General features: G+C 54.1%; 4 protein-coding genes across 4 annotated transcripts; all 4 read left to right on the forward strand.

The window, feature by feature from the left end:
• Window positions 1-105: 105 nt before the first annotated feature.
• Window positions 106-6561, forward strand: MYCGRDRAFT_100492 (uncharacterized protein; the record flags this gene model as incomplete). The annotated part of the gene is made up of 4 exons (XM_003851431.1): window positions 106-3737; window positions 3822-4812; window positions 4903-5041; window positions 5099-6561. The coding sequence occupies 4 exons, from the start codon at window positions 106-108 to the stop codon at window positions 6559-6561; spliced, it is 6225 nt and encodes a 2074-aa protein (XP_003851479.1).
• A 578-nt stretch (window positions 6562-7139) lies between these two features.
• MYCGRDRAFT_100493 (uncharacterized protein) lies at window positions 7140-9101 on the forward strand (the record flags this gene model as incomplete). Its single annotated transcript, XM_003851432.1, has 9 exons — window positions 7140-7295; window positions 7363-7381; window positions 7487-7580; window positions 7683-7848; window positions 7916-7944; window positions 8008-8416; window positions 8473-8568; window positions 8697-8817; window positions 8875-9101. The coding sequence occupies 9 exons, from the start codon at window positions 7221-7223 to the stop codon at window positions 9099-9101; spliced, it is 1236 nt and encodes a 411-aa protein (XP_003851480.1).
• A 2567-nt stretch (window positions 9102-11668) lies between these two features.
• MYCGRDRAFT_109842 (uncharacterized protein) lies at window positions 11669-16260 on the forward strand (the record flags this gene model as incomplete). Its single annotated transcript, XM_003851433.1, has 2 exons — window positions 11669-15173; window positions 15482-16260. The coding sequence occupies 2 exons, from the start codon at window positions 11669-11671 to the stop codon at window positions 15667-15669; spliced, it is 3693 nt and encodes a 1230-aa protein (XP_003851481.1).
• A 2378-nt stretch (window positions 16261-18638) lies between these two features.
• On the forward strand, window positions 18639-22047 carry CYP-62 (putative P450 monooxygenase; the record flags this gene model as incomplete). The annotated part of the gene is made up of 6 exons (XM_003851434.1): window positions 18639-18721; window positions 19420-19566; window positions 19620-21251; window positions 21376-21416; window positions 21782-21966; window positions 22030-22047. The coding sequence occupies 6 exons, from the start codon at window positions 18639-18641 to the stop codon at window positions 22045-22047; spliced, it is 2106 nt and encodes a 701-aa protein (XP_003851482.1).
• Window positions 22048-22657: the final 610 nt, after the last annotated feature.

The raw sequence follows: 22657 nt of genomic DNA on the forward strand, positions 1-22657 counted from the left end.
ATCCTTGACTGATGCACGATTCGCAACCTTTCGACGTTGCGTTGCTGGAGATCAACGCCAGCGCAAAGCACACAGACCGCGGGACAATCTAGGTGGAACACAGCGATGCAGTCAACATCGCCCGCAGAGGCAAATCTCAAACTTGAGCTTATAAGGCAACCATTCAACTTCTCGAATCGATTCACATCGGCGGCCGACTGCCACCTCCGACGAATCCTGTTCAGATCGCTCGCCGCGCAACGAGAAGACTATTTGCGACTCTTCTTTCCTCATGGGACCCCTCAGGATCCATCAGAGCAATGGTCGCTCCGCTTGGCACAGGGCGCGGTGGATGGAGCGGAGTACACTGCTGCGGCCAAAGGAACGGCTTGCGGACACATCTTCAAGAATGGGGAAAGCACATATCACTGCAAAACATGCGAAGCGGATGAGACCTGCGTGCTGTGTTCGAAGTGTTTCGAGAGCAGTGATCACGAGGGACACATGGTGTTGATCTCAGTCTCCCCTGGCAATAGTGGATGCTGCGATTGTGGGGATCCAGAAGCGTGGAAGAAAGAGGTCAGATGCACGATACACACGGCAGATACTGGGGCGAGCCCAACAGCCGGCAAAGCGAGCGGCAAGGAGAAAGGAAAGGGACCGGCTGATTCACTTGGCTCTCAGCTACCGCCAGATCTGGTCTGGGCGATCAGAATGACCATTGCGAGAAGCATCGACTATCTCTGCGATGTGTTCTCCTGTTCGCCAGAACAGCTGCGACTACCCAAATCTGCTACGTCGATACTGCAGGATGAGCGCCTGTCCCGCCTATCACCACTGTACGGAGACGAGCCTGCTGAGGAACATCCTGAATTTGCTCTGGTGCTGTGGAACGACGAGAAGCACACAGTCGACGATGTGCAGAATCAGGTGGCAAGAGCTTGCAGGAAGTCGAAGAAGTTCGGATTTGAGAAGGCGATGGAGGTCAACGACATAGGTCGTTCTGTCGTTCAATATTCGACCGACGTATCCGAGCTGTTGGGAATGGCGGAGATCATTGAGCAACTCAAGGTAACGGTCACTATCAGATCTGCACGAGACACGTTTAGAGAACACATGTGTGCGACGATCATTGATTGGATTTCGGACATCGCCAACTGTGCGGTCGGCAACGAACCGTATCTACTGCGAAACATTGTGTGCGAGGAACTTCTCAATCCATGGCGGACGGGCAGCCAAGCAAGCAACAAGGACATAGGGCAGGCGGGAATCGACGACCATGAAACCGAAGACAATGACAAATTCCGCAGAAGGTATCGCGCATGGATGCAACCTCTGCGACCAGCTGCGAACGTAATACGAGTGGAAGTCGAGGTCGACGATACGACTAACGACGACGATGACGACGAGAACGACGACGACGAAGATTACGATGAGGACTACGACGACATGGATATCGAAGACGATGGAATGGAGATTGAGATTGATGAAGGGCGGGCAGCGATGGGTGGCATTCCGACCGTGGATGCGGCCGACATGGACATTGATATCCTCGACGAGCCTGATGACGTTACAGAAGCATTAGAGGCGACCCTCGGAGGCTATCCGCCACCACCTCCACCACCACCCCGCGGTACCAGGCGGCGGATCCTGACTCCTGCCGATAGTGATGACGGGGAGGCTGACCAGACTCGACCAACTTCGAATGCACCATACGAGAATGTTCCGCAGACACCCAAAGCGGTGAAGACCAGAAGACTACGGCCCAGTAAACACTGGCTTGAGAAGCCAGAGGCATTCAAAGCGCCCCAACCCAGCGAACCGCGGGAAGATCTGTGGCAACGCGTTCGGCTTGATTACCTCATTCTTTACGACTTGAGACTATGGAAGATTCTGAGGATCCATTTGCGACACCTGTACATTACCACAGTGGTGACCATTCCACACTTCAAACGAGTCCTAGGACTTCGATTCGCCGGACTGTACACTGCCTTGGCTCAGCTGTACCTCATTGCAGATCGCGAGCCAGACCACTCGATCATCAACTTGAGCGTCCAGATGCTTACTACTCCGACCATCACTCAGGAAGTTGTGGAAAGAGGGAACTTCCTTACGAACCTGATGGCCATCTTGTACACCTTCATCACGACCCGTCAGGTCGGCTTCCCAGAGGATGTAAATATGCGAGCGACTTTGGCCTTTGATGCCGGCGCAGTTACCAACCGTAGAATGTTTCACTTCTTCATGGATCTGCGCTGGCTGTTCCAGTCAGAATTCGTGCACTACAAGCTGCGCTTCGAACCGCGCTACCTGCTCCAGTTCATTGATCTGGTCAAACTCCACCAAGGCGTTTGTCCTAACGTGCGGGCGACCGGAGAGCATGTGGAGTACGAGTCTGACGCTTGGATCAGCGCGAGCATGATTGTCAAAGAAGTGAACAAGCTATGCAAGCAACTGGCAGTCGCGTTCGAGCCCGGTCTCAAGTTTGACGATGGCAACGCGAACCTTGAACGGGCCATCCGAACTGTCGCTCAGGTCACCATGATCAGTGCTTTTGGCTATGAGCGGAAGCGCTTCCACGCGGCCGAGCACAAAAACGAGCTCAGTTGGGATACGGTCGGTCCCCTCTATATGAGCGGCAAACAGTATATCGTACCTTTTTGCGAGGTACAATCCGCGCCGATGAGCTTTCATCATCCACTTCACTACCTCCTCTCATGGCTACTCGAGAACGGGAAGAGCATCAGTCGTCAGGATATGCGGACTCTGCTTCATTTTGCGCCAGGCGATCTGAAAGATCCATGGAATGTGACAAAGACGACCCCACCATACCGGACTCCGACATCAGACGAGCTTCTCGTCGCCATTTTCGACCATCCTCTGCGAGTATGCGCTTGGCTGGCACAAATGAAGGCTGGCCTGTGGGTCCGCAATGGGATAACGCTTCGGCACCAGGCGCACACATATCGCAGTGTCTCGCATCGCGACGTTGGATATCAACGTGATATTTTCATGGTTCAAGCTGGTCTGGTGCTCTGCGGCTCGGACGAAGAGGCAGCAGGAGAGAGATTCCTCGCTCAGATGATCCATCGATGGCAGCTGGACGACTGGACCACCGGCCGATACAGTGGTTTCAACGTGCCCTGTGAGGAGTCTCAGCATATGGACATGCTCGAAGACTTCTTCCATCTGCTTGTCATCGCCTTGTCTGAGCGTGGAAACCTACTTCCAAGGACCAACGAACAGGACCAGCACGATAAGGTCTTGCAGCACGATATCGCACATGCCTTGTGCTTCAAGCCTTTGTCATTCAGTGAGCTTGCCGGGCGGGTGACCGAGAAGGTCGGCGAATCTGACGACTTCAGCCGAGTTCTCGAGAGCATGACCGTCTATCGCGCACCAGAAGGGCTGTCTGATACGGGTACCTTTGAACTCAAGCCGGAATTCATCGAGCTGGTCGATCCTTACTACGCTCACTACTCTCGAAATCATCGCGAGGAGGCAGAGAACATCTACAAGAAGCACATTGCGAAGAAGACTGGACAGAAGGCAGAAGACGTAGTCTATGAGCCTCGTCTTGAGAAGATCGAGCATGGCATGTTCGCAGATCTCGGTGCGTTCACAAAGACCCGTCTCTTCGTTCAACTTCTTGGAGCTGCTCTCGATTTTGCAGCAACCAACGACACTATGTCGCCCGAAATCCCGGTCACACGAATCGAGACATTTCTCCACATGGTGCTCCACCTCACAGTTCTCGCGTTGATTGAGGAGAGAAGCAGTCCTGGCTCAGACAGCCCATTCTCCGACTTTGCGTCGTCTGAAATCTGCGGATTCCATGACAGAGAAGACCGTGATGGGAGCACGTACGACAACTTTACTCGACCCACCAGCCTTGTGAAGCTGCTGGCGGCGAACAGAAACAAGCCGGAGTATACGTCTTGCCATCCTACGATCCAACACATCCTTGAACATATCCAACAGCGGCAGCCCGAAAAAGTCTCCGCGGCCATTCCGAAGGATTTCCTAGTAGATCGCAGCGCCACAGATTCGCCGGCGGCGCTCCCTGCAGAGGAGAAGGAACGCAAGAAGCAAGAAGCTCTGGCACGCCAGGCCAAAATCATGGCGCAGATGAAGCAGCAACAGAACAACTTTTTACAAAATCAGGGCTTGTCAAGTTTCGAAGATGACTTCGACGACCTCGAGGACGACATGTCCGTTGTTCAGGAGATAGAGGGCGTCGAGCCGCGTCGGACCTGGCATTTTCCCACGGGAAACTGCATCCTATGCCAAGAGGAGACAGATGACCAGCGTCTGTACGGCACTTTCGCGTTCCTAGGCGAAAGCAACATCCTCCGGTCAACGCCGATTGAGGACGAAGATTACCTCAGAGAGGTGATCAACACTCCGACAAGTCTTGACCGCTCTGCTGAACAAGTCCGCCCGTTCGGAGTAGCGGGCGACAACAAGCGAGAAGTGCGCAAGGTCGGCGCGGACGGCAAGATCCTTAGTACAGAGCGACAAGGACTGTCGAAAGGCTTTCCGCATCAGAGAGAAGGTATCAAAGGGCCCGTTACGACCAGCTGCGGACACATCATGCATTTCAACTGCTTCGAGCTGTACCTTGCAGCAACAAACCGTCGTCACTCTGCGCAGATTGCCCGCAATCATCCAGAGCGAATCGACTTCAAAGAGTTTGTGTGCCCGTTGTGCAAGGCGCTGGGCAACACGTTCCTTCCCATCATCTGGAAGGCGAAGGAGTGCGCCCACGAGCATGAGTTACACCTCGCACAGAACTTCGATGCTTGGCTCAACGATGTTGACGACAAATATCCTGTAGATATGGTTGCCCTCGCCAACCCGTCAGCGTCTTCCACAGATCGCCGCCAGCAAGTGCACGAGTACCACGCGAACCGATCGGCTCAGTACGTGAGCAACATGTTCGCGCCATCCTTGATCCAGCAGAACATGCAAGATCTGTCACTTGAGAGCTCTCCTGCGAGCCCGCTGGAGCGTCGGTTTCCCGCTAGAGCTGGGCATGCGTTGTCAAGACTTGCCAGCCTAGGTATGGGAGGTCGCGGCGCCGGTGGTATTCAGAGCCAGTTCGGCGGACCGGAACAAGGACTGCCGAGCGAGCCAACCCGACTGTCGGATCTTTGGAGTGCATATCGCCGCGTTCAAGAATCGATCAAGGTCAACAAGCTCTCCCTTCCTGCCACAGATGCTGGAGCAGTCAACCCGGTTGCGGCATTGTCACGATCCTTGGGCCTTTCCGTGGCATCGTTCGAAATCACCTATCGCGGAGTTTGCAGCAATTCGAGAGGGAAATCTCTGGTGGCTGAACTGCCTGATCAAGTGCTCACACATCTTCGAATCATTTCCGAGACAGTGGAGTCTTACCTCGCCGTGAACGTAATGCAGTCCGAATCAAATGGCGTCGTGCGAGAGACTGTCAGGAAGCGAGACATCATGACGGCGCAGCTCTTCGGCACGGAACACCAAAGCTCGATGATCCGTATGAAGGAGATCTACGGACAGTTCTTGTTCCAAGACGACATATTCCTTTTCTTCGCAGACTGGTTGTGCTTGATGGCGCCGACTGTAGCCGAGGCTGCGTCGATGTTGCAGCTTTGTTTTTGGGCAGAGATGGTCAAGTCTGCGTTCGTGTTGCGCCCCGCCGTCACCAAGCAGAGCGAAATCCCGGTCAATGGCGAGTCAGATAACCGACTCCTGAAGCAGGCCATTATTTCCATGGGATTGGAGTTAGACGGCGAAGACGACCAGCTCAAAGATCGACAGATCGGACTCCTGCGCCAGCTTCTCGACAAATATGCGCTGGCGTTCCTTCGGAAATGCGCTGTGCTGATGCTGGTTCGCTACGGATTGGAATTTGAATGCCCATATGATCTCGATCCCGACGCACCTGAATTGCACCGACTGACCTCCCTCCTCCACATGCCGACCCTTGACGAGATCTGCGCGATCTTCGTGTCCAAATCAGCGCCAGGTCTCAACCTTCGGTTCATCACCAGCAATTGGCTTCACCAAGCCATCTTCATCTCCGAAAACGAGGTCTTCTCGCCCTCTCCGATCTCAACCATCAACGTTCCTCATCCGGCCATCTTCGAGCTTGTCGGTCTGCCCATGAACTACGACGTCCTTACCGAAGAAGCCATTCGCCGCCGCTGCCCCACAACAGGCAAAGAACTATCCGACCCGGCCGTGTGCCTCCTATGCGGTGAGATTTTCTGTTCTCAAGCATTCTGCTGCATGAAAGACAAGTCCTTCGGCGGTTGCCATGAGCACATGAAGAAGCACGACATGCGAGTCGGCGTGTTCATCAATATTCGAAAGTGTATGGTGCTGTTCTCGCATGATGGCGTGAGCGGGAGCTGGGCACAAGCACCGTACTTGGACAGACATGGTGAGCCGGACCCGACGTTGCGGAGGCACCATCAGTTGTACCTGAATCAGAAGAGGTATGATAAGTTGCTGAGGGACGTGTGGTTGAATCACATGATTCCGTCGGTCATTTCGAGAAAGCTGGAGGGAGACATTAATCCTGGAGGTTGGGAGACGTTGTGAGTGTGCGGTCTGACGTAGGTCTTTCGTTTGGGATGGCGTGGAGTTATTGCATTGCTGGCGTACGGAAGATTGATTGTACTTTTCGATCAAGCTATACCAGATTGGTATGCATTGTTGAGGTGGAGCATACAGATGGCTCATGTCATTGATTGATAGCTCAGAAGAGTTTCATGCACACCGTTCAGGAGACGCGCCCGGAGAAAAATACTGCACATTCTTATTCCAACCCCGCAAGCGAGATCGGTGCCGTGGTGGGCTGCAGCTGAATTCCAGCTCACTTCAGGCGTCTCTAAAAAAGCAGTCGAGCTTATCACTTATCACACTGCCAATGCGCGGCCCGTCTAAGCTGCCATCCAATGGCTCCCTCAACAGCTAGTCCGCCAATGTACCACACGTCGTATCCGAAGCTCTTATCGGGAAGGTATGAAGCTATACTGCTGGGGTCATGGAACCGTCGTCTCGTCATAAACCCCGCTCCAGCTATTGAAGAGGAGTTGGCCGGACTGCTCGTGTATCTTGGTAAGATAAAAGGTCGGTAAAAGCATTCCTCCTCTTCTCGTGCTCCCGTTCTCGTTGTCATCTTCTCATCTCCCTCGTCAATTTAGTCGAGCAACAGTCTGTCCACAAGTCCAACGATAGAAAGAGCAAGGCAAGCAATCATGGGCAAGAAAGCGATCAGGCATGCGGCAAAGGTCGAGTTGGACAAGGAAGCTGGGACGCTACCTTATTTACATGTACGAGCAAAGAATCACCTTGATGGCGAGCTGCTGCATTAGGAAAACGCTGACCCCGGTGTGACAGAATCGATGGCACCCTGACAGTACGTAGCTCACGACCGCATCTCAGATACTTTTACACAACACCCTTTGCGGCCCGTACACTCATAGTCGCAGTGCCTGGGCTGACACAAGTGCGATTCCTGCAGTTCCCACCATCGGAAAGATTGAGAACAACGAGGTGGTCAAGATCCAATGCGTGGACTGGACTGGAGGACAGATTGGAAACAATGACTCTGCAAAGTGAGGAACATTCGGGTGTGGGCCCAGCATGGCTTGACAGCTTCAGGCTATCTATGCTTCTGGACTATTCGACTGGTGCTAACACTCGGATGTGATCTTTAGTGATATGAGAGACGTCGACCTCACCAAGATCCATTACCTCACTGGTCCCTTCGAGATCGAGACAGCCGAGCCTGGTGACATTTTGGTCGTTGAGATTCAAGATGTCCAGCCGTTGGAGGAGCAGCCATGGGGTTTTACGGGAGTGTTCTCGAAGAAGAATGGCGGTGTAAGTGCCTTTCTCCGTAAGACGAGCAGCGGACGCACGTACCATGCTAACATGTCATGGAACGCAGGGCTTCTTGGACGAGATCTACCCGGAGCCGTGAGTAATTCATTCTCTCCTCGCACGTTCCATATCGAAGGCGACTGACAACTCTCACTCCAGAGCCAAAGCAATCTGGGACTTCGAAGGCATCCACTGCTCTTCCCGCCACATCCCAGGTGTCAGATTCGCCGGCCTCATCCATCCTGGCATTCTCGGCTGCGCTCCCTCGCAAGAAGTGCTCGAGCTCTGGAACAAGCGAGAAGGCGAGCTGATCTCCGCCTGCGCTCACATGGATCGAGACGTCGCCAAACCACCCGAGCCGATCAACGTGCATGCCGGAACAGCGGATGAGAAGATCAAGGAGAAGGTTGGCAGGGAAGGCGCTCGCACGATCCCCGGTCGTCCTGAGCATGGCGGGAACTGCGACATCAAGAATTTGTCGCGTGGTAGTAAGGTTTTCTTGCCGGTGCATGTCAAGGGGGCAAAGTTTTCGGTCGGAGACCTGCACTTCAGCCAGGGAGATGGCGAGGTGGGTATCTCGTCAACATGACTATTTGTCGTGATTTGCCTCTGATCATCGTCCAGATCTCCTTCTGCGGCGCCATCGAAATGGCCGGCGAAATCACCATAAAGTTCTCGGTCATGAAGGCAGGCATGGAAGAGCTTGGCACCAAGAGCCCAGTAAGAAAACCCAAGGGCAGGAGGCCTGTGGCCGTCCGAGACTATATCCCGGACTGTGCCAGCAGGTCTCAGTCTGTGCTTACACCTTGTGTCCAAACCACCGCTGACCGATCCGCCCACCTTTCCAGATATACATCCCCGGCCCAGTCGAGCCACAATTCGGTCCTGGCCGATACATCTACTTCGAAGGCTTCAGCGTCGACGAGCACGGAAAGCAGCATTACCTCGACGCGACGATTGCGTATCGCCGTGAGTCCAATCTTGGTCCTCCCAAGCTCGTCCCCGTATCTGACCAGCCTATTGCAGAAACATGCCTGCGAGTCATCGAGTACCTCCGGAGATACGGGTACAATGACTACCAGATCTATCTGTTGTTAAGCTGTGCGCCAGTGCAGGGACATATTGCGGGTATTGTCGACATTCCGAATGCGTGCACGACGCTTGGAGTGCCGATTGATATCTTTGACTTTGATATCACGCCGGGCAAGAAGGTGGAAAAGAGGGATATGGGAGCTTGTGCTTTCGCCAGTTGATTTCGAAAGAGTCTCGTCAATTGTGAAATCACAAATCAAGCCTCTGTGTGTTGGTGTTCTGTGGCCTGTGATGGACGTTATGAACCAAGCTGCATCCTTCAGCCTGTTCGTAGGTTCCTATTTCTCGAACGTGGCTGACATGTGGTACACACGTTCTAGCTTTGCTTCCCCCAGCTCATGCCGAGAAAGCGATGAGCGGGTTTGAACGGTGTCGCAGGAGGGGGCAGAGGAGGCAGAGGAGGCAAGTCGTACTCGTGCACTTCATCCCACTCGATGTCAGACAGGGCGAGGGCATCGTCAACGTGGTATTCATCCGTCAAGCCTTTCCTGTAGCGTCTATAACGCTTCGCATTTCCGCATAGACGGATGTCGAAACACGAGCGCACTGCCAGTTCAGTTCCAATTGCGAGGGTTTCGCCTGCACCTGTGTTTTGTGATCTTCCGGCAGGAGCCTTCTTTCCGACGTGCTAAGCCACGCTTTTGAGGCCGCAACATTTGAATCTGCTCGAATCGAGTATGGCGTCAAAGGCTCGAGAAGCGGCGACGATGTACACCGAGACGCGAGACGTCCATGTACTTACGCCGTCAGCGACTGCTTGTGGAGAAGCAGCCTGTTCCCGGAGTAGCCTCATCAACATCAGCCTCTGCAAGACACAACAGCGCGCGCAAGTCAAATTTTCGCAGAAGCCCGGACGCGCCGGTTTGTCGGGATTCGAGACTCATCCGGAGAAAATAAGTTGAATCGTATGCATGGCATTGGCATAGCAGAGCCGCATATCCCTACCGTGGAATCGACACTCCGCTTCACCGGCGGACGAACATTCGCCAGGATTCATTGATTGATGAGGCTTGATTATCGATCATCGATGTCGTAGGCTAGCAGCTTTGATGAGACTGCCGAGATTCGATCTTCTTTGTTGTTGATGAGTTCACCCTCACCATTACCAATAGGAATCGAGCATCCACTGGAGGAATTGTAGCTTTGGGCCACCGGGAGCTAGTACTTATAAGGAAGTTCCAGGTTGCACGGTACAGGAGCAGCCCAAAGATCCAGACCTCTTGAAGCTTGGTAGACGAGAAACAAGTTGACAACAACAATCACACCTCCGCAATCCGCATTGTGCTCCCGTCTTCAGAGATTTCCCAAGGATCGGGGCTGTACTACGAACTTTACTGGGTGGCTTGCACAAGGAGCCTGGAACACCCGGTCAGGGCTGACTTGGCGAACGGACGCAGGTGTGATGGCTGACACGCGAAACGCAGATAGCGAAGCCGTGTGGGAGAGGCACAAATTCACAATGCTCGCAGCGCGTGCACGGTGATACTGCCATGAGGGTTACGGTACTCGTGGATGATTGTTGCGCTTCCCCGTGGATGGCGCCGCTGGTGCATGAGAGGAATGGAAGAGAGAAACTTCACTTCCGCGCCATCGATTGTTATCGTGTGCCTGGACGACTGTTGCAAGGACTGGGCATGTCGCGATGTGGTCGGAGCTGCGAACCGGACGTCCATGCGGCGGAGGACCTGTTGTCGTTTGTGCATGCGGGCCTGATGTGGAGGACTAGTAGTGTTACTTTTACAGCAGCGAGGTAATAAGTTATTAGTTCTTTTAGTCTAAAAGGTATTAGGTACTAAGCAGAGTGACAGGGCGGGACAGCGACAGCGTCCACCTCCTGTCTGGCCCGACCTCCCTCCCAGTAGTCGGGTTCGTTAGGTTGCTTTTTGGCCCATTGCAGGGGCTCTGGCTCTTCTCTCTACACAACATGTCTACACATGTCTGAATCGTGCCTATTCGACGTCGTGATCGCTGTCAATAGCATTCTCGTCGGCCCTCACGTCCATTACTCGCGGTCGCGAACCATTACCTCCACGCCACTCATGCCACCGACGAGCCCTCGAACCGCAGTATAATCGCATCAGCACACTACCACCACGTCGCCTCCTCCGCTCTGCCTTACACACTTCCGGAACTGCGCGCCTCTCTCGCCGACCACGACCTCTCCTCGAACACCAGACCGCCCTTCCGACGCCATCGTGGGAGACCTGTTGAAGAGAGCGCACGCTTCGAGCCATAGCTGCATCTCGACACAAGAGTCGGGAGAGTTTGGACAGTGACGAAAGTCACAGGCATACTATTGAAACAGACAATTGCCGATGGACCTTGGACGCCATTGAAAGGATTACAGCTCAAACACGGTATTCGCGTCACACAGCAGCGGACGGCAAACCCAACGTGGAATTCGCTACACAAGTGACGACTACTTCGAGCCCTGTGGAAGTGCCACTTTTGTGTTGTGCGTGGCCCGTGGTCGGACACGACCTGCGCGCATTCAGGCAGTGGTGCAGGAACCCACGACTCAGTCCGGCACGACGCATGACCCTGCGAATTCTGTAGGGCTGCAGTGGTGGAAGGGAAGCGGGACGTGTCGAGTAGGGAGGGAGTCGAGGAGTCGAGAGACTTCTCTGGGATCGCGTTCGCAACACCTGTCGAGTGGGAGCCGCGGTAGTGGGCGCGAGCGTTTGTGCGTGTCCGTGTCAAGACCCCGAACTCCTTTCGATCCGACACCATGCAGGCTGTTTCAGCTGTCCAGGGTCCGTTTGATGCCAACTCCGCATCCCAATCGCTGCTCCAGAAGCACCGACAAAATACTCGTTCTGGCTCACTATCCTCCGGCAGCGTTGTTACCATCAAGCGGCCAGAATCGCTATCGCGCATCCGCTCCGCGAGTCCTGCTGGCGACGCCGACTTGAACACTCTGCGCCTCAGGCGACCGTCTAGTGCTGGCGCCGACACGGAACAGGGGACTGGCGAGGGCATGGGTATGCACAGTATCGATCGCTGGTCACATTCCACCACATCCAGTGCGGGCTCGCTCGCGAACACTCGACGTCAAAGGTCAAGCAGCGGCGCCGTGCTCTCATCTCTGGCCGGCCAGCATTACTCCTCGCCACAGCGCAAAGCGCCGCATCCTCCGGGAACTCAAAGGACGTCTACAGAACGTAGCCCTCAGCAAATTCGAAACCAATTGAGAACTGATCATTTGCCCGCTGCGTCCACCGCCCTGTCGCCGACACCGACTACTCCTGCACTGACCGATCCGAATGAACCGGAGACGCCATCCACCTCAAATACCGTATCGACACCTTCGGCCTACACGAACCCACCATACGACTACTTTCGAGGGAATGAGGATGCGTATGGTCCCGCAAAGGCGCAAAGAGAGTCGTTGGATCGGAATCAGGCTGTGGCCAACACAATGGTCACCAGTTCACAGCCTGCCCAGGCGGAATATCGTCAATCGTCAAGAAATTCGGTATCTGGACAGCGAGCGAGATCATCAGCGGAGAGTAGCAATCGTCGGTCTCGCGAAAAGACGGAAAAGGACAAGAAGGCAATGTTGTCAAAAGCGCTACAGAAGGCTAATACAGCCGTGTTGCTGGACAATGCACAGAATTATGAGGGCGCTTTGGAGGCGTACGGAGATGCATGCGATCTGCTGCAGCAAGTTATGGAGCGGACATCGGGAGCTACGGACAAGCAAAAGTTGGACGCCATTCGGGACACATACAGCAACAGAATTGTTGAACTTCGACTGCTCGTAGATGATCAGCCCACGGGCTACGACGAGAAGAACCTTCCGGCGAGGCCAATGAGCGACAACAGTCCGACTTCAAGTCCTCATCTTGGACCTGCAAGTCCACAATACCCTGGCATAGATGTCGTATCTCCAATCGTGGGAGATGAATCGGCTCCACGACTGCCTCAAGCGAAAGATGATCGAGATAGCTTCTTCTCCAGAACGATGGCAGCAGTAGAGAACTCTGCCAGTTTCGACTTCTCCAACGGTCCGACACCGATGGGTGATCACACTTCTGGAGGAGCTGAAGATGATCGTGGTATCCTCCAGTCGGCGGACAGCAGACCGATGTATCTACCGCCGCCAGAGTTTGGCGATTCGGTGCCACCCCCTCTGTCACCTAGACGATCACCAAGAATACCGGACGAATATGAGGATCGCTGGCAGCGCGAGGTAGAACAGTCTCAGGAAGAAGAGCCACCATCAGAGAGACCACGACCAAGCAGCAGAGAGTCCATGTCTTGGCTGGACACGATTGACGAATCAGTCTCATCATGCTCCGATTCTGTGCATTCTGTGAACTCGCAGCAAGGGGTGCGAAGGAAGCACATACGAGGTCTCAGCGGTGCGACAGATCCTGATTTCGACGCCGCATTCGATGCGGCTGTGGAAGCAGCATATGGAGAAGGGTTTGAACCAGACATGGAAGCTCGCAGACGAATGACAGCTTACGGTGGGAAAGCGAGGCACGAATCGGTTCAGGTGCCCTCGTCAGAGATCGAAGAGATCACTCCTGGCGCACTGCAGACTTCGAGAATACCTCAGATGGACGATACCGACGACGAGGAAGAAGAGCGCATATTGGACGAGATGACCAATGAGTACGGACAAGGCTTCAATTTCGATCTTCAAACGAAATCGGCACTTCCACGGCAGTCCGACTCGAGTGGCTACTCGAGGAGCACCTGGCAGAGTTCACAGATGTCAGACCGGGCTACCGCTGCTACTTCGTTATCGACGGTTGCAGAGGATCGCATTACAAACCGCATGTCGACCATTCTGAGTGTCGCACCGCCTGACACATCAATGCTTCCTCCATGCTCGGCACCTCCGCGCGGATCACTTCCACGTCCACCAAGTGCTGGTGCCAGTAGTCGAGGCTCCACCGTGAGGAATCGCAGACTTTCTGGAGCCAATTCCAAGCAGTTGAAGATCGACACAGCACCACGAGCAGACATTCGAAAGCGAGCCTCTACCTTCCACCAAGGGACAAGTCCATTCGCGGAAGAGCACGAGCACGAGAGCGCATCTGCTGCAGAGGACAGCTTCGGCGGCAGGGTAACGTCCGCGTCTTCTGAGCCACATCATCAGAAGCCGCTCAGGACTGCTCCTTCTCTAGAGTTGAAGACAAAATTTGATGGTTCGAGCATGCCCACGCGGCAGCTGAACAGCTACAGGCAGGGCTTGGAGCCCTCGTCCGGCGACTCCCAGCCCACCAGACAGATGCTGTTCAGGAAGAACAAGTCATCGGCCAGTCTCAGAGAACACGCTGTTCTCATGGCTTCTCCTGATCTCGACGGTGGTAGCTCGCTGGCAACACCAATGAGCTCCATGTACATGACATTTGCCGCGAAACGCAGTCAGACGTCGATGTCGCAGCGAGCCACACTGCCGCAGATCCCTGCCGACAGTCAAATGTCCGGCGGCGCATACTTGTTCGACACTACGCTTTGTGCTAGTCAAGCGCCGGTCTCTCCTCGCTCTCCGCACACATCGCCGCAACCTGTCGGTCTTGAGCCATGTCCCGAATCCTTTTTACTACGTCCTTTCTGGCTGATGCGTGCGATGTCGTCAACCATCGTCCATCCTCGCGGTGGCTTTCTCTCCACCAAGATGTTCGTACCGCGCGAGGTATGGCAGATGAAGGGCGTCAAGCTAAAAATGGTCGAGGAGAAGGTCGCCAACTGCGACTTGCTTACCGCCGCTCTCGGTCGCCTATCCGGTGTGGACACCAACGACGCAGATGCAGTCATGGACGAGCTTCAAAGCTTCGAAGAAGTCATGGAACGCGTGCAAGCAGCCCTGACCAAGAAACTCGGAAGCGACGTGGGCGTGCACGGTGTCGCAGGCATGTTCAAAGACGCCTCCGCCGCGGCCGTGTCTAACGCTGTGGGTAATTCCCACGGCTCGGACTCCGCTGCTGCATCGGACAAAGCGGCGAAGAGCAATTCCGGCAAGAGCTATCTCTCGTCCTGGCGCAAACTGCGCAACAAATCTTCCGGAGCTCCCATGACGTCCTCCTCCGCCGGCAATTCTAATAGCAGGTCGTCCAACGGCAAGGACCAACACACCATGCCCTCTGTCCCGATGACAACCTTCGTGCCCGTCGAACGTCGCGGCAACAAGAGAGATGCGCGGAACCTCGTTTTCGAGGGCCCCAACAAAGAGTACATGGGTTCCCTAGCTCGGCTCTTCGACGGGGTGCAAATCCTTGGTAAGTCTCGAAGCTTCAATCCTCGGCACTTATTCCTTTTGTGGAGACAGCCTCGCTCGCGTGCAGCACACCGCTTTCTGCAAGAGCTGTCCGTTCGTTGCGTTGCCTTCGCTTCGCGTTCGTGCATGTGCTGCTGCGCTTCGCTTATGCGATTTGATCCACTCTCTTTAAGCAAGCATGCCGTCCACGCCCCCACGCACTATGCTCTACCCGACCTCATCCCTCCCACCCTATCCTGTCATCGCATGCATCGCATGTCGAGTAAATCGCCAGCGTTGAGACAGCTTCGCTAACACATCTCCTCACAGATCAAATCGCGCGCCAAGTCGAAGATCCTGGCCTCAAGCACTCCTCGCCTACGCATGTAGGCCTGGAGCTCAGCATTCGGCACGCAGCCGAGTTCTTTGGCTTCTACATTTGTCGCTTCGTGCTGGCAGACTTGGGCCTGCTGATGGACAAGTTTGTCAAGCGAGGCACGGAGTGGGTGCTCGCTTGAAAGATGACAGAGACGGATTATGAAGAGAATCGATGACTGGCCGTCCGGGCTTGCCATGTCCGCATGCCGCGTCCTGCGCAGATGCTAAATGGACCATTGTACGCGACGATAACGACGGACGACGAATGACATCTACGGCATGAAGTGCTCTGCCATGTGCGATGTATGACCTGCTTGTCAATCGCTAATTACCGAGCGCCATGTTTCTTGTCAGGTCGCATGCCATCTATGCCCACACGACATGGACTTGAGGATCTTAGACGCGAAATGGCACTCGGTTGGCCAACGATGCTATGAAGAAGAAGAGGAGAAAGAGAAGGAAGGAATCCAGTCTCCGGGGATCGACTAGACGAATGGTGGGCGGCCCAACGGAGTCCCGGACGCCAAAATCGAAGAGGAAAGATCTGACGAACAAGGAAGGAAGGGTGGGAGAAGTGAGGCTTTTGATCGCGGCTCAGCTGCGACTCAAAGCAGTAAACAATACCAGGCCAGAACGACCTGCAGTCATTTCACGATCGAATTGTTTCGTGCTTCACTTTTGTGTTCTTTTTGATTGTTTGTTTTTGATATTCGGATCATGCGATGATATCCCGTCCAATCACTTTTGATGCGATTGATGTTGGCTTTTTGTGCTTGGAGGAAAATGAATGCATAAGATGTAGAGAGAGCTACAGACTGTCTCAGTCGTTTGCTATTGCTACCTTAGACATCACCAGATATCATTACTGTCACCTTTGCGATGCGTCCACGTTCGTCTTGAAGCTGCAGCTGACTCTTGGCAGACCCAGGGGTTTATGGTTCACACTTCGCTCACACAATTCTCACACACTTCACTCGTGGTATACACATGCACCATGATCCTCGTTATCATTAGACCTTGCCCATGCTATCTACTCATGCAACCAGCACACCCAGATGCCAGTCTCCATCGCGAGACCCGCCTTACCTTCCCTTTCCATCGTAGACACAGCATCCGAGGCTCCAAAACATCCCCCTGCTCCCGTCCGTGCGAGCGAGCGAGCGAGCGTCAAAAGCCGAACCATCCGCACGCCACATCAACCCAAAGCAAACCATCGATCGATGTCATGTCCTCCAGGAACCACGACGTCCAACCCACCCGCGCGCGCTCATTGCTCTTGAAGCGTGCTGACAATTCTCCTCTCCCGCGCCTGAATAGATCTTGGCCTGCCAAGACGTAGTGATGCGCGGATTCGGTCCATTCGGTCTCACTGCCAAGAAGGGATGATCCCAAGAAGCATGGGAGGCGTGTCTTTGACGCTGGCATCTGCGCCTCGGAACGCGAATGCTGTTCTCGATGTCTTGTCTTCCTGGAGGTGCTTGGGACGGATATCTTCGGGAAGACGGGTGCTGCCGATTTCTTGTCGTGAGATGAAGGTCCTGTTGGCTGTTGCTCCAATGGATATGGTCCGATTCCGATCGCGGGTCCGAAGGAAATGTGAGTTGAAGATTGAGTATGACCATTTCGTTCGTTTTCATTTTGGCGAGCCGATTAGCTGAGAAGGTCGACGCTTTCTTGCTTCGACATTTCGTTATTTGCCGTTCTTCGGCTTGGATGAATCCAGGTACTTGGAGATATCGCTGGACATTCCACTGAGGAAGCCATCGTAGTTGTAGCCTGAGGACTTCTGCTTGGGATCTGCTTGCGGTTGTTGCGAAGGACGAGTTGAAGATGTCCCACTTGAATTTGAACTGGAGGATTGTTTTGAATCGTCTTTACCGGACGGAGTCGTCATCTGGTAGTACGCGGATGGAAGATTCCTGGGGTATCGCGCAATATCGGCCATGAAAGGCAGAGGTTGTACTTGGTGGAAGAGTAATTGACAGAATGAGTTTAGGCAGCACAAGACAACCAGAAGTCAATGGTGAGATGACAAGAAGGATCAATGGTTTGCCAATGCGATGTGCAGAGTGCTTGGGATCAGATATATCAAATCCGAAGCGACCTCGATTGCAACTACTAAAAATGAACACGCATGGTTGCAAGCACGACTAATCACTGCCCACCACGCTTAGAAGACGTCCGGCAGTCCCGGCATTGCGTTCGTCGACCGCGATGCCCAGTAAAAAGCCTGCCTATACACATACTACTCCGCGGCGGAGCGAGTCGACTGACCATCATGCCATGCCGAGCCCCCGTACGCAAGTGTGGACAACATGCCGAGCCACCGCGAACATGTGTCGATCAGCAGCAACGATCCAGAATCCATGTAATTCAAGAGCCAAGCGAAGCCGGACAATATAGAGCCTGATCCACAGCAGAGGGTTCAGAGTTCACCGTAGGTTTGATCAATCCACAGTATTCGATGCGTTAGGCTGGCCTCGCTTACGGCAGGTGTTCACGCTACTAGGGTACTTCGAGACCCTCGCGTACGGCTTTTATAAGGCAAACCCTACATTCAGGTGGGAACAAGCTTTGGGAGCGGCATGTGGCCGCTGGGAAGCCTTGAGGTGAGATCTCGGTTGCGGTTCTGCCTCACACTGCATAACGGCCTGATGACTGATGCTGCTGACCGGACTTCGGTACTGAGCTGGTTCCGGTCTGTATGGATGATTCAGCGTGGTAAGTCGCCGATGCGGCGGGCGAGCAGGATCCCAGACCAGGATGGGTGTAAACGATATCAGCATCAGCCGTGATCAGACACCAGAAACGCCTCGCTGATCGACCGCCAGCATCCCGGATCTGCGTGGCTGCGGGTCTGGGATCTTGTACCTAGTCTCCTCGGGCTTAAGATAAACCACCCTGACGCAAGCGAGACGCAGGCGTCGATATACCGAACACACCGAGAGGCGAGGATAATCTCCAAGGGAGCCATCAGGGCGTTCGACGGACCCAGACCGCCAATGGAGCCAAGGCAGACAGTATGCTGATCCGGAGTCAAGATCCGAAAAAGAGGTTCCTTCCGCACCGATAGGCTTTGGGTAGGGGGCCATTCGGTTGTTAGCTCACGATGAACGAGCGTGAAGTTGCGGACGGGACCTTGGCAGCTGAAGAAAGGGATGCACTGGTCATCGTGTGTCGTGTCGACTCGAGGTAGGAAAGCCGACTTCACCTTCTTCTTGTTCTCATCATCATCCCAGGAACAACGGAACGTCTGGTCGTTTCATCTTTCACACAGCCACACAGAGGCATTGCTGACGAGAACACGCACTTCGGCACGCAAGCGATCCGGAGCTGTGTCCAGCAACCTTGCTTTGTGCCGTGTTTGATTGGTTGGACGCTCTGCGGGTCGCCGTCGTCATTATCAAAACGTACGACCTCACATCGATTCCGACGGGACGGTCTTGCACGACGATCCGCCTCGAGTTTGTGCGTGGAATACGACTAGAAACACAAATACTCCAATTGCCCTCGGAGAAGCAACAAACCATCGGCATACATTACCAGGTCCAGAAAACGCTCACGAATCGCAAGTTCCACTTTGAGCCACCAAGACTGTCGATCTCGCACACAAACGATCTGCATTCCACCAGATCGCCTCTCGACCGCGCAGACATCCGCCAAGATCTACGAGAGAGACCGCTGCCGACTTTCCAAGCGACGTGGACTCCTTTGCGATCACTCATCCGCCGGTGCCTGGACGAACATCATCGCTTCCAGCGCTTAATCACCATCGTTTTGGGACATCACTCTTCGGACCCTTCAATATACTAGAGGATGTTCCTCAATCTGGTCTTGGCCACTCTGGGCCTGACAGTTTTGTACATCGCGAACTGTTACCGATGCTTCAGGATCAACTTGGCCTCCGCGAAACAGAGTGGCGTGCCGTACATCTGCTTGCCCGTATACACTTTTGACAGGTTCTGGCTCGTTACGCATAAGCTATGGCTACCATTCATTGGTTTGCTGCCAAAGGCTTGGACCGAATCCTGGATCGTGTAGGTATTGGTCAATTCGAACATGTATGCCGCTGTTGCTGACGAGGTATTAGATACCTCTCGCCAGAGTACATCTGGACGAAAAAGTACGATCTCTACAAGGATCTGGACACTGATGTTGTCATCCTCGTCGCTCCCGGAGCAAACACAATGATTGTAGCAGACCCGGAAGCCAATACTCAAATCACTACTCGACGCAATGACTTTCCCAAGCCGATCTGGTTGTACACTTCGCTCGACCTCTTCGGCAAAAACGTCGTGTCGACCGAAGGTGCGAATTGGCGTCACCATCGCAAGATCACTAGTCCGCCATTCAGCGAGAAGAACAATGTTCTCGTGTGGAAGGAGTCTCTCACTCAGGCTGAGTGTATGATGACGGAGTGGGTAGGTACAGGCTCTGATGAGAGTAAGTCCGTGTGGAGCGTCGCTTCCGAAACGATGCGACTTTCTCTGCACATCATCAGCCGAGCGGGATTCGGAGTGCGTCTTCACTGGCCGCATGAGAATAGGGACGACTCGATTCCGGAAGGTCACACTATGACCTACAAGGGCGCTTTGGAGACTCTACTCCATCGAATTCTTACTGTCATTTTGACTCCGAGATGGATGCTCGCCAACTCTCCACTGGAAATTCATAAGCTCGCGTACCGAGGATTGACCGAGTGGGGACAGTACATGCGCGAGATGTATACCCAGAAGCGTGAAGAGGTCGAACAGGGCGGTGGCGACAGAGAAGGCATGGACTTGATGGGCGCTCTGGTCGAAGGCGCAGGTATCAGCAGCTCGTCCAAGAAGTCCCAACAACTCCTCACCGACGACGAGATCCTTGGAAACGCCTTCGTCTTCATACTCGCCGGCCACGAGACCGCGGCCAATACACTCCACTTCTCGATCCTTTTCCTCGCTATGAAAATGGCCTCCCAGCGCCACCTCCAAAAAGATCTCGACGACCTCTTTGGCGACCGTCCAGCTTCCGAATGGAGCTACGATGAAGACCTACCCAAACTGTTCGGCAACATGTGCGGCGCCGTCATGAATGAGCAACTCCGTCTCATCCCTCCCGTCACCGGTATCCCCAAATTTGTCGACACAAAAGGTCCACAAGGTCTGCGTGTAGGAGACAAACACGTCACTGTCCCAGCAGGCTGTTACGTCACCCTCAACACCATTGCCGTCCACCGCAACCCGAAGTACTGGCCGCACACTTCGGAGCAAGATCTGCTGGAATTCCGCCCGGAACGCTGGCTCCTCGACCCTTCGAAGACCGCATCCTCAAACCATGCCGACGACGAGGGCTACCAAGTCGAAGAAGGCATGGAATTTGACCAGACCGACAAACGCCCCGACACGGCTCCCACGCTCTTCCGCCCTGCCAAAGGCGCCTACATACCCTTCTCGGACGGGTACCGCTCATGCCTGGGTCGCCGATTTGCACAAGTCGAAATTCTGGCCGTTCTCGCCGTGATCTTCAAGACCTGGACGGTGGAGCTGGATGTCAGTGCGTACATGAGTGATGCGGAGTTGAAGACCGCCAGCGAGGAGAAGAAGAAGGCGGCTTGGGCGAAGGCGGATAAGAAGGCGAGGCAGTTATTGAATGATCATATGGGCACCATCATCACCATTCAGATCAGAGGGGATAAAGTGCCGTTCAAGTTTGTGAAGAGAGGCAAGGAGAATTTCAAGTGGTGAGTGGGTTGGAGCGAGTATCGAGAGGACGTGTCTGGAGTCCACATGGCGCGAAGAGTACAGCCTGCGAAAGCAGAACAGAATTACGGCACTTCGACGATAGACATTATGAGAGTCTTCAAGGACTATCACGACCCTCGCGGCCATTCCGAGCATTCAGATCTGTGCGTCCGACAATTATGGCGAAGTCTGAGCATTGCTCGTATTGCTGCGAAGAACAAACCACGGTGTCCGCGCCGACATCATCTGGGATGTAAGCACTTCACACCCCAGCGTCGGAATTGACGGACTTCATCTCTAGGGCTCCTTCACCACGGGCGCCCACGGGCATATATATAGCCCGCTAGTTCTAGAGCGACAGCGATGTTTCCGATGTCCCCACATCGTAACCAAAAAAAGCAACAGGACGTGCCCGACAACCCTCTCACCAGCGAGAATAAGCGTGTCACGTCGTTCCCTTCCAGTCCACCCATCTGCACCTTATCAATTGCGCCTCAACAAAGACACCCTCCATTTACCCGGTCCGAAGGTTCAGAACGCTCGACCTTCGGAAGCCCAACATGCAATTCATCCTCCTCTGTCGCCGCTTTCGCCGGCCAAGCCCTCGCACGTACCTGCTCGAACAACAACTCTCCAAACGTGGACTGCGCCTGTTCAGATATCGACGACAACGGAATCGTCACCCACTCCGGTAAATGTGCGGCCACCGGTGATGTATGTCTTTCCTCGGAGTCTGCTGTCTTTGTGGTATAGGCGCAAGCTATATGTGTCTGCCAGACTTGTAACGCCTCATAATCTACTCGAGCTGCCTTTATGGTGTCGCAGACGGTGCTCACTGCAGCTTCGAACGACGACGCTGTTCCTCTCCAAATATCATACAATAAATACGACGTCCTCGACGCTTCATGCTGGCACAAAGTTTCTTCCCGGGTCTCCAGCATCCACGCAACCCTTCGATTATGCCTTGCGATTATGCTTTGTCTCTATAATATTGTATGTTAGATACAACACACAGCATTCGCTCACACAACTTCCCTCTCATTCACTCGCTTTCGTCTCCAGAGTCTCCAAAGTCGACGAAACCTTTCGGTAGCACCCTCTTCGGCTTCGCTCCCGCTTTGTCCTCATCTGTAGCGTCCGCCTCCTTCCCATCATCGTCGTCTCCCTCGTCCTCGCTCCCAGTACCATCGTCATCCTTCCCCTGTCCCCACTTCTTCTCAAACTCCTTCGCCGCCTCAATCTCCTCCTGCAACTCCCTTGCCTCTTTGATGCTCTTCGCCTTCTCATTGCTCGGCCTACCTTCCATTCCCGCATCGTCCAACATCTTCTTCAAATGCTGAATTTTCGCCTTCTCCGTATCACAATTCGCAAGTTCTCGATGCCACAGCTTGCGAATGCCGCACTT

This window comes from Zymoseptoria tritici, chromosome 6, assembly GCF_000219625.1.
Source record: "Zymoseptoria tritici IPO323 chromosome 6, whole genome shotgun sequence".
NCBI classification, from domain to species: Eukaryota; Fungi; Ascomycota; class Dothideomycetes; order Mycosphaerellales; family Mycosphaerellaceae; genus Zymoseptoria; species Zymoseptoria tritici.